Consider the following 12,395-nt stretch of genomic DNA (forward strand, 5'->3'; position numbering starts at 1 on the left):
TGGTCGGCTCCGTTACAAGAATCCATCTCGGAGGCATACTACAAACTCTCTTTCTTGGGGTCCTGAACCAACCTGATTTTCCCAGTCTACCTGCATATTGAAATCCCCCATCACCACAGTGACATAACCTTTGTTACATGCCAGTTTTAACTGCTGCTGCAACTTACACCCTACAACCGGGCTACTGTTTGGGGGTCTGTAGATAACTCTTCTTGCCTCTGCAATTCCTCAACACACCTACTTAAACCAAGACACCAGTCTGAAAGGACTGGACCCTTTACCACCCCAACCGACACTTCACACCTACCCACAACCTGACCTCAATCTGCAAAGACCTGGCTCTTCAGTTTCGAAGAACTTGCCAGAAATCACCAGCTGCAATAGGAAATCCCCCCATCCCACCCCACACTTTGGACAATCGTCAGCTGACCAACGACCTGAATGAGTTCTACAGCAGGTTTGACAAGCAGAAACGTAATCCTGGTATCCCCTCCCCCTCTTGCCAACAAACACAGCCAGACCCCAGTCTGCAAAGACTGGACCCTTCTGCACCCACTCCTCCCCATTCACCACTTCACACATACTTAAAGCAAGTCTCCAGTCTGAAGAGACTGGACCCTTTCCCACCTACCCCACTCCAATCACTTCACACTAAATTACCCATCCCCTCCGTGCTGAACAACATCACTTCTCCATCGTTAACAATAAAATGGAGAAGATGGAGAGGCTGTTCAGGAGACAGAAAAGCTGGAAATCTCCAGGGCCGGACAATGTTTTCCCCTCTACTCTCAAGCTCTGTGCTAAACAACTGGCACCGGCCTACACAGACATTTTCAACCAGTCCCTGCAAACCTGTACTGTCCCTGCCTGCTTCAAAGTCTCCACTATTGTCCCTGTACCCAAAAAGGCAAGTATTACTTATCTTAATAACTACAGGCCTGTCGCACTGACATCTGTAGTCATGAAGATCCTTGAAATGCTTATGCTGGCCAAGCTGACAAATATCACAAACTTTCTGCTGGACCCTCTGCAGTTTGCATATCGGGCCAATAGATCTGTGGATGAAACAGTCAACCTGGGCCTGCACTTCATCCTCCAGCACCTAGACCACCAGTGGACCTATGCAAGGATTTTGTTTGTTGATTTTAGCTCTGCATTCAACACCATTGTGCCAGAGCTACTACACTCCAAACTTTCCAAGTTGACTGTGCCTGAACCCCTCTGTCAGTGGATCTCCAACTTCCTGGCAGACAGGAAGCAGCATGTGGGGCTGGGAAAGCACATCTCGGACCCGCAGACCCTCAGCATAGGAGCACCGCAAGGCCGCGTACTCTCCCCTCTCCTCTACTCTCTCTACACCAACAACTGCACCTCCACTGACTCCTCTGTCAAGCTTCTCAAGTTTGCGGATGACACAACCCTGATTGGACTGATCCAGGATGGGGAGGAAACTGCCTACAGGCAGGAAGTGATGCAGCTGGCGGCCTGGTGCCATCGCAACAACCTGGAGCTCAATGCTCTTAAGATGGTGGAATTGATTGTAGACTTTAGGAGAGCTCCCCCTCCCCTACCACACTCACCATCAACAACACACAGTCACATCTGTGGAGTCTTTTAAGTTCCTGGGAACCATCATCTCCAAGGACCTTAAGTGGGGGACCACCATCGACTCCACAGTCAAAAAAGCACAACAGAGGATGTACTTCCTGCGGCAGCTGAGGAAGCATAATCTGCCACAGGCAATGATGATCCAATTCTATATGGCCATCGTACAGTCTGTCCTCACCTTCTCCATGTTCTGGTTTGGCTCAGCCACCAAGCACGACATCGTCTGATCAGCTGAGAAGGTTGTTGGCCGCAACCTTCCCTCCATTGATGCAAGAGCCAGGAAATGAGCGGATAAGATCATCCCTGACCCCTCTCACCCTGGCCACAAACTCATTGAATCACTTCCCTCTGGAAGGCGACTCCGGACTGTCAAGGCTGCCACAGACAGACATAAAAGCAGCTTTTTTCCACAAGTGGTAGCTCTACTCAACAACCAAACATCTGTAGCCTCCTTTTGCTCTGATATTTTATTTAATTCACATGTTTATTCGATAATGTTTTATTATTAATGTTTAATGTTTTATGTGTCATTCCTTGCTGTCACTGTTGTCACTTGCGGGCAGAGCACCAAGGCAAATACTTGTATGTGAATACTTGGCCAATAAACTCATTCATTCATTCAAATGTTGTCTTTCCATTTCTTCCCCGGATGCTGCCTGACCCCCTGAGTTTCTCCAGTATGTGTGTTTTGCCCAAGATTCCAGTGTCAGCTGTTCATTGTGTCTGCCAATCTGTATCCAGCAGGAATATCTACGCATTGGCTCAAAATCCTCTCCTGAGAATACTGTACTGAATACTCCCATACAAAGCCCCCTGTACAATGTCACTCCAGCTCAACATGGTGCATGTTAAACTCTCCCACTGCTATAACTCTATTGTTCTCACAGCTTCCTGTGATCTGCTGATGATTTTCCACAGATTGTCAGGGTGGGGGAACTGTACAACACTCCATCCACACACCTGCCCCCTCATGTTCTCATGAGTTGCTAATCCCTCCTCACGTTGCATCTTCCTCAGCTCCAATCCCTCCTGCTTCACAGTATGAATCGCAGTAAGCTGGAATGTTCCACATCACTCCGACCATGTTTGAACTCTGTTTCAGTTATGGACACCCTGCATTCACCCACCAACCTATCTGTGCCCTCAGTTCATCACAATCAATATCAGTCTAACTTTCCTGTGACACATAAGTCTGGGTGAGTGCAGTGAGCTTTTGCAGAGAGACCAGAGTCAAGCCTGATGTCCAGTGCTGTCTTTGAGGAGTTTGCGTGTTCTGTCTGTGACCGTGTGGGACTCCCCCGGGTGCTGCAGTTCCCTCCCACATTTCCAGCATGTGTTGGTTAGGTAAACGACTGGTGTAAATGCCCCACAGGGCAGTTTAATGGCAGGAGGAATCGAGGGGGAGTTGATGGGCAGGTGTCAGAGAGTGAATAAACTGCAGGGGTAAAGCAGTAAGGAGGGGATTGGGACCGAAGGGATCGATGTCCGGGACATTGACATGAACGATGGGCCCAGAGATCGTCTTTGTGACGGTGGGAGAGAGATGAAGCTGAGTTTAGAGATGTGGGATTGGTCCCAGTGTTTATCCGGTTCATGGTGTCATTGGTCAGGGAGTGAACGGGAGATTATTGGTGCTCGGGGTTGGTGACGGTGGAGATACAGATGAGGGAGGTGGGGAACAAGAGGCTGAGGACATGAGCTGAACTTGACATTAACACCCAACATCGCTCTGTCCCTCAACCACAGACTCAGCCCCGGTGACAGAGTCCGCACTCGGTGACCCGTGTGTGACCCACACCGTCCTGGATCAGCCCTGGAGGAGCACGGATTGTTCCAACACTGAGTGCAGCGCTGGGACATTGATGCATGATGGAAATCTCGCAGTGGGATGGTACAGATTCAACAGGTAACGTGAGGACTCTGATGGAGAATGTGAACAGGACAATGAGGGGTGTGGGAGGGGGAAATGTAGGGAGACCGGATCATCATTTGCTGCAATAGGACGGGCGTCAGTACAGAGAATGGGGAGATCCCACATTATAACCATATAACCATATAACAATTACAGCACGGAAACTGGCCATCTCGGCCCTACAAGTCCATGCCGAACAAATTTTTTTTTTTTTCCCCTTAGTCCCACCTGCCTGCACTCGTACCATAACCCTCCATTCCCTTCTCATCCATATGCCTATCCAATTTATTTTTAAATGATACCAATGAACCTGCCTCCACCACTTCCACTGGGAGCTCATTCCACACCGCCACCACTCTCTGCGTAAAGAAGTTCCCCCTCATATTACCCCTAAACTTCTGTCCCTTAATTCTGATTTTGTCTGCCTGCCACTTTTACTTTTCACCTTGCTACCTATTGCTTCTACCCTCATTTTACACCCCCTGCCTCTCTGCTCTTGTACCCATCCCCCTGCCACATTAGTTTAAATCCTCCCCGACAGCACTAGCAAGGACATTGGTTCCATTCTAGCCCAGACGACAGATGGCGCAATGCGTTAAGTGTTCGGCTGGAGACTGGAAGGCAGACGGTTCGAATCCCGCTTTGAGTGCATACTGTCGTTGTGTCCTTGGGGCAAGACACTTCACCCATCTTTGCCTGTGTGTGTGTGTAAATGTAAATGTAAATGTACACATTGTGGAGAGAGAACAGGGGAAGATGGAAGGGGAGAGAAAACAACATTGGATTCCATGGAATGTTGAACAAGGATGGGGTGCGGACATTAATGGCCTCGATTCCCGTTCTCACTCTGGGTGAACAAACCCCCTCAGTTCAGGGGCTGATTCTCTGATTGTTGTTTCAGTTCCGGTGGATGGAAGATTCCGGAGACTGTCGTTCCAGTGAATCACTGCTCCGGGCAGTACCCAGGCTGGTTAGCCGGTAGGTTCAGAGTTTACAATAGATGGTCTCAGTTATTGTTGGGGAGGGTCAGACTGACGACCCAGATCTCTCCAGAGGGCCCCTCGCACGGACACGGAACACAAACTCCCTGAGAGGTTCCCCCACAGTCACTCAGACCACAGTCCGGCCCTGGATCCTCACGGAGTGCGGTGGGGAAGCTCCAGCTTCTCTATATATCTTTATATCACCATCAATATCTCTTGTTTCCCTCTCCCCTGACTATCAGTGTGAATAAGGATCTAGAATCTGAATGTTACCTATTCCTTTTCTCCAGAGATGCTCTCTGACCCGCAGAGTTACTCCAGCTCTTTGTGTCCATCTTCCTCTAGTTTTCCTGCAGTCAGAATGTTGATCCGATCCGCCCGCTGTTGTTGCTCCAGGTCAAAGCTGGAACAGTTTCAGTGGAGGAGCAGCTCCCAGAGAGCTGGGCCCATAGATGATTGGCTTGGGTTTTGTGATTGCTCATTGCTAACGTTATTTGACTCGGTTCCAGTTTGTACACTTTAGACTTTCAGACTTTAAAGATACAGCACGGAAACAGGCCCTTCGGCCCACTGACCTGTGCCGACCACCGATCACCCCGTACACTAACACTAACCTACACATTAGGGACAATTTGCAATTTTACCGAGGTCAGTAAACCTTCAGACCCGTACGTGTTTGCAGTGTTGGAGGAAACTATAGATCCTGGAGAAAACTGCGCAGTTACAGGGAGAATGTACATACTGCAGGAGGGAATTTTGTACCCTGTATCTGGCTTCACTCAGATTCATCCATTCAATGTTTACACTTAGGCCCATGTTTCCCCTGCCACTATAATACTTTGTGGTCCCACTCTCCAGGGCTGGAGATCAACCCCTTCTGGAGGATTTTAATCATTCCCAAATATCCGTCCTTTCACATTGTAACCAGTACTTTCTCCTTTTTCCAATATTTCATCCTCCACTGATCAATTACCTCATTGTTAAGTTCATGTAAACTTTTTACTAACTCCTGGATGTACCCGATAACCCTTTCCCTCTCTGTTACAAACCTCTGTTCCTCCGGTTTAACATCTTTGGTAGGTTCATAGTTTACTCTGTCATCAGCTCACAGGTATTAACCCTTTCCTTCTAGCTGAGGTTGCTATGAAATTCACTAGAATGGCTGGGAGTACCTTAACCCATTGCTGTCTGGTCTCAGTCAAGGCTTTAATTATGGTGGGCAATGTAAAATTGCTGTTTCACTCCGAACAAAGCACAAGCCTCCTTCATCACCATCCCCGTGAAAAGTGTTCCCTGATCAGTCTATCGGAAGAGGAATGCCACACCTATATATTGCTTCTTTGGCTCCATGCCACAACGCTGTTCTATCTTGGCATGGAAATACCTTTACCCATTGGGTAAAGTGGTCAATCAGTACTAACCAGTACCTTTCATTGTGAGACAAGGCAAGGGTCTTGTGAAATCTATCCGTGTATATTGGTCAGCAGGCAGTACACAGTCTTTGAAATAAATTCCAAAATAATGAAGCAGGAAGAAAATAAACAGATTTAAAACACAAATAAGACAAAACAAAACTACATCCATCCTTAAAACCTTTGTAACAAAATAAAGAATTAACAGTTAATTTCCATATTGAAAGCTTCAAACAACAACTTCTTAAAGGGACACTACCTCTTAAGTCAAGAGATACTATAAATATATTCACATAGAGTAAAATCATTCAGCCACATCCTATTCCATCTGGCCTATACCATTAATTCAACACTCTCCCTAAACAAATCAAAAACAATTTAACACAAAGACAATAAAACGCCAATACTCTCCTCCACCTCGCAGAGTTGGTCCTTACCCTTAACAACTTCTCCTTGAACTCCTCCCACTTCCTCCAAATCCAAGGCGTAGCTATGGGCACTGGCATGGGCCCTTACTATGCCTGCCCCTTTGTAGGGTACGTTGAACAATCCCAGTTCCAGGCGTACACTGGCCCCATCCACGGACACTACCTCTGCCACATTGACAACTGCATTGGTGCTACCTCTTGCACCCATGCAGAACTCACTGACTTCATCAACTTCACCATTCATTTCCATTCTGCACTCAAATTCACTTGGACCATCTCCGACATCTCCCTACTGTTTCTAGATCTCACCGTCCCCATCACAAGATCAGACTATTGACTGACATCTACAACAAACCTACTGGCTCCCATAGCAGTCTTGACTACACTTCATCCCACCCTGCTTCCTGTAAAGACTCTGTCCCCTACCAATTCCTCTGTCTACGTCGCATCTGCGCCCAGGATCAGGCATTCCATACCAGGGAATCGGAGATGTCCTCGTTCTTTCGGAAACGGCCGTTCCCCTCTTCCATTATAGATGAGGCTCTCAATGGGATCCGCTCTTACTCTCCCTCATTCATAACAAGGACAGAGTCCTCCATATCCTCACCTTCCACCCCATCAGCCATTGCATACAGCATATAATCCTTCAACATTTTCCCCACCTCCACGGGATCCCACTACTGGCCACATCTTGCCATCTCTACCGCAGAGACCATTCTCTGCTTTCCACACAGACCATTCCCTTCAAAACACCCTGGTCAATTCATCCCTTCCCACCCAAACCACCGCCTCCCCAGGTACTTTCCCCTGCAACCGCAGGAGATGCAACACCTGTCCCTCTAACTCCCCCAAGGACCCAAACAGTCTTTTCAGGTGAGGCAGAGGTTCACTTGCACCTCCTCCAACCTCATGAACATTGACGTCACTAATCCTTGCTTTCTCTCTCCATCCCCTCCCCTCCCCTCCCCAGTTCTCCCACTAGTCTTATTGTCTCTGACTACATTCTATCTTTGTCCAGTCCCATCCACTGATATCAGTCTGAAGAAGGGTCTAGACCCAAAACGTCACCCATTCCTTCTCTCCAGAGATGCTGCCTGTCCCGCTGAGTTACTGCAGCATTTTGGGTCTAAAAACAATTTAACAATCTTTGCACTCATTTAATTTATGCTTTTTCTCACCTCCTTTCATACAAATCAAAATTAACTTGTGAGTTGCCACAACACATGCAATGTACTGCCTATCACGGACATTCACATACTTATAACATGCCGGTTGCACAAATATCTTCTCTCATGCTGGTAATTCGTCACCATGTCGTTCTGATTACTGTTTGAATCTGAGCTACTGGGACTGCAGCTCATTTCCTTACATGTGTGTCATAGGATGGGAACAGTCCCTAATCCTCATCATCCCCATCTCGACACATCCCATTGTCTAAACTTCCCCAGTCAATGTTGTCTCTGTCAATCGGAGGGGTGGTAGGCGACACAGCCGCCACCGTTCTCCCACAAATTTATTTTATTCCTGCTGCTGTGTACAATCTAGTGCAGCTGTTTTAACCTTTTATTGGTGGTTCTTTGCTATGGCGACGAGTATAATGACTTTGTTTTCATATTTACCCTTTGTTTGTCTCTGCCACCAAGCTTTATCTCAGTGAGAATCGTATTCTTTCGCTATCATTTTCCTGGTATTTTTTGTTATCATTGACTATAGTTTGCACTATGGATCTGTCGGATGTCCCTTTCATGTTAGCGCTGTTATCAGTAGCCGTCATCAGTACGTCGCGTGCTTGACTGATACTTCATAGTATTTATAAACCATCTCCAGGTTTCTCTCCACCACAAGCTGCCCTAGTGTCTTACCTCAACGCACCAGAACCTGTTGTTTTATACGTCTCATCGCAACAGTACCTGATGTCTTGCATAACTCTTCGCACTGATACAGGTCCTAATGCATTACGCTGCCACGTTAGTACCTGTCACCTTACACATCCACTGCAACAGTACCTAATGTCGTACACCAACATGTTAGTATCTAACATCTTACACATCCACTGTGACAGTAACTAAAGTCTTACACCACTGCTTTAGTGCCTGTCGTGTTACACATGCATCACAACAGTCCCTAATGCCTTATGCCCGGACTATGGGATTATTGAAAGAACCCAAAGTGTTTAAAAGATTCACAGTACTCACAGTATTTCGTATTCTCATGACATTTGCTGCCGAAGACTGGAAGGTGGAAAATGTGCCTCTATTCAAGGAGGGCTGCAGGGAAAATGCTGGGAACTATAGGCCAGTGAGTTTAACATCTGTAGTTGTAAAGTTACTAGCGTGCTCTGAAAGATAGGATATACAGACATTTAGATGGACAAGGGCTGATTACAGATAGTCAGCATGATTTTGTACATGCAGGGTCGTGTCTCACAAATTTGATTGAGTTTTTTGAAGACTTGACCAAAAAGGTCGATGAGGGAAAAGTAGTAGATGTTGTATCTATGGACTTCAGCAAAACATTCAACAAGGTTCCACATGGTAAGCTGCTCTGGAAGGTTAGATTGCATTGATCCAAGGAGAGATAGCTGAATGGATAGAGAATTAGCTTGATGGAAGGAAGCAGAGGGTGATGGTGAAAAGTTTCTTCTCTGATATAAAAGTGGATGGTTTTGCAGATAGTGAAGATAATTGTGAAAAATGGTTGCAGCAGGGTCTTGATTGATTGGCCAGGTGGGCTGACGAATGGTTGATGGAATTTAATACAGAGAAATGTGAGGTGTTGTATTTTGGGATGATTAACAAGGGCAGGAACTACACAATGAATGGTAGGCCTCTGGGGAATGCTGTAGAACTGAGGGATCTAGGAGTGCAGGTGCATGGTTCCTTGAAGGTGGAGTCGCAGGTAGATCAGGTGGTCAAGAAGGCTTTTGGCACATTGGCTTTCATCAGCCAGAGTATTGAGTATAGAAGTTGGGAGGTCAAGTTGCAGTTGTATAAGACGGTGGTGAGTATTGTGTTCTGTTCTGGGCACCGTGTCATAGCAAAAATGTTGTCGTCAGAAAGGGTACAGAGAAGATTCACGAGAATGTTGCCAGGACTAGAGGGTTTGAGCTATAGGGACAGGTTGAGTAGGCTGGGACTCTATTCCTTGGAGCGCAGGAGGATGAGGGATGATCTTATAATCATGGGAGGTGTAGATGCACAGGCTCTCTTGCCCAGAGTAGGTGTCAAGAATCAAGGACCAGAGGACATGGGTTGAAGGTGAAGGGGAAAACATTTAATAGAAATTAGAGAGGTAACTTTTTCACACAAAGAGTGGTGGGTGTATGGAACAAGCTGCCGGAGAAGGCAGATGAGGCAGGGACTATCCCAACATTTAAGAAATGGTTAGACAGGTAATGAATAGGACAGGTTTTGAGGGATATGGCGCAAATGTGGGCAGGTGGGACGAGTGCAGATGGGACATGTTGGCCGGTGTGGGCAAGTTAGGCTGATGGGCCTGTTTCCACACTGTATCACTCTGATTCTATGTTTTAATGGTCACTTGTAGATTTGAAATAAGGCAACATTGATCAATATCTCTGTAACCTTTCATTTCTGTTGTTCCCAAAGTTATCTTTCACCTTTTGATTCCTGTTATTGAGGACGCCACTCTCCCCTTAAAGGCCAGTCTCCCTGTAGGGAGAATTATTGGGGTCAGTTTATTACAAAAGGACATTAATTGCTGGTCACAGTGACAAGGAGCAGCTGTAATATGAAGGTTGCAACGGATAAGGACCCAGATGGAACTGTGAAAATCAGCCCTTCTTAATGTTAGGATCACCCTATATAGATAAGGAAGCCCGCTCTTCAGCAGTGTGTATCAGTTTTTATTACCCTCAGCTATTTACAACTCCTACTGTGAATATTACCAACATTAGCTGTGCTGTGAAAGGTCATTACATTGACATATCTATTTATTACCCCTCTAACATCTGTATGTTGGCCATTGTTTCCATCATGTTCCCCAGCATGTAAGATATAGGGTTAAACCAATTATAAACTACATGTCATTTTCAACATTTGTCGATAGTACAGACAGCACCCATTTTGATTTATGTATCGGTCGTTCACATTGATTACTATCAATTGTAATTAATTGCAATCGGCTTTGGATATTGTTCAATTTATGTAAATGTTTGAACATCCGTGAGATATGAGGGTCAATGAGGGCGGGGATTCAGCTGTCAGCACCCATCAGGGGCGGAGCTTGTGTTTCCAGTCCAGACCCCGGCACCCCAGGGTATCAGCACCAGGAGCCGCTCTCAGGGAGCAGCGGCTGCTGTGGGGAGTGTGGGTGGGGAGGGTGAGGGCAGCAGCTCACCACTGACAGAGGCAGGTTAGACCCGACCCTGGCTTGTGATCACTGCCTTACACTGGCTCCACATTCACATTGCCCGCTGCACTGTGGCACCGGGTACCGTTTACAATGTTTATCATCCTCGTTCCAGGTTCCCATCCCAGCGTGGGAGACGGGGAGGTGACCAGGACAGTCTGTTTCAATGAGGGCAATTACATCTGCTACTGGAATTGGGAGATCAGGGTGAAGAACTGCACCGGTTACTTTGTGTATCAGCTGTGGCCGACACCCACCACCAGCGCTGTGTATTGTACAGGTAGGTCTCCGCTCCCCAGTGACACGGGCTGTTGGGGTTGTGGAGATATTCTGGGATGTCCCGAGTCACCGACACACACAGTGGGCTGAGTGTTCAGGTCAGCTCTGTCCTTGGCCAGTGATCACCTGACTCCTCTCCCCCTTCCCCCACTCACTCTGACCAGTGACCACCCCATGGCATCTGGCCTCACACTTGTCTTGGACCATCCCTCATCCCTTGGTACTCGTTCAACCTGCCCCCTTGACCTGGACCCAGCCCACCCCCACCGCACGGGACCCGTCTCTCCTCTCCCCCCCTTGCCCCGCTCACTAGCCCCCTCCCTCACCCCTGGACCACATAAGGTTATGTGATAGGAGCAGAATTAGGCCATTCGGCCCATCAAGTTAACTCCACATTTCAATCATGGCTGAGCTATCTCTCCTAACCCCATGTCTGTCGCTGATCTTCTCCCGTGGATCGGATCCTGCTGGTCCCACTTGTACCCTTCCTCACCCCCTCCAACCCTTGTGCCTGATTGGTAGCCACAGGCTCTGCTTCGCAATTGAATTGAGGAAACTCTGGATTTTTCAATATCAATCCAAGACCTTTTGTAACACATCTGTCTGGGTGCGTGCAGTGAGCTTTTGCAGAGAGACTGGAGTTCAAGCCTGACCTCTGATGCTGTCTGTGTGGAGTTTGCACATTCTGTCTGTGACCGTGTGGGACTGCCCCGTGTGCTGCAGTTTCCCCGCACATTTGCAGCACGTGTTGGTAAATACCCCACAGGGCAGGTTGATGGTAGGAGGAATCGAGCGGGAGCAGGTGTCAGAGAGTGAATAAACTGCAGGGGAGCATGTAGTAAGGAGAGGATTGGGAATGAAGGGATCGACCTCCTGGATACTGGTGCGGGAGGGAATTCTGTGTTATACCTGTACCTGAACCTGGCTTTATTTGGGGTCCAGCTCACATAGGGACAAACACAAAATAATCTCATAGATCAGTGTTCATTAGTTCATAAATTCTAGGAGAAGAATTAGGCCATTCGGCCCATCAAGTCTACTCGCCATGCAATCATGGCTGGCCTATCTTTCCCTCTCAATCACATTCTCCTGCCTTCACACACTACCCCTGACACCCTGACTAATCAATAATCTGTCAATCTCCGCCTTAAAACATTGACAGCTTCCACAACCACCTGTAGCGTTGAATTCCACAGATTCACTAATCTCTGACTAAAGAAATTCCTTCTCATCTCCTTTTTAAATGTACTACCTTTTATTCTGGGCGGCTGTGCCCTCTGGTCCTAGACTCTCCCATTAGTGGAAACATTCTCTCTACATTCACTCTATCTGGGCCTTTCACTATCCTGTACATTTCAATGAGGTTCCCCTCATTATTCTAAACTCCAACAAGTGCAGGCCC

At 47.3% G+C, this 12,395-nt stretch overlaps 1 protein-coding gene across 1 annotated transcript in view; it reads left to right on the forward strand.

Annotated features, from left to right (window-relative positions):
* The window catches only part of LOC129711375 (uncharacterized), a 92,696-nt gene that overhangs the window by 49,896 nt on the left and 30,405 nt on the right, over window positions 1-12,395 (forward strand). The window contains exons 9-11 of the mRNA XM_055658995.1: window positions 3,355-3,514; window positions 4,422-4,498; window positions 10,830-10,994. Coding sequence (XP_055514970.1) covers window positions 3,355-3,514; window positions 4,422-4,498; window positions 10,830-10,994 — 402 coding nt within the window. The remainder of the gene's footprint in view (window positions 1-3,354; window positions 3,515-4,421; window positions 4,499-10,829; window positions 10,995-12,395) is intronic.

The sequence above is a fragment of the Leucoraja erinacea genome, chromosome 29 (genome assembly GCF_028641065.1).
Source record: "Leucoraja erinacea ecotype New England chromosome 29, Leri_hhj_1, whole genome shotgun sequence".
NCBI lineage: Eukaryota > Metazoa > Chordata > Chondrichthyes > Rajiformes > Rajidae > Leucoraja > Leucoraja erinaceus.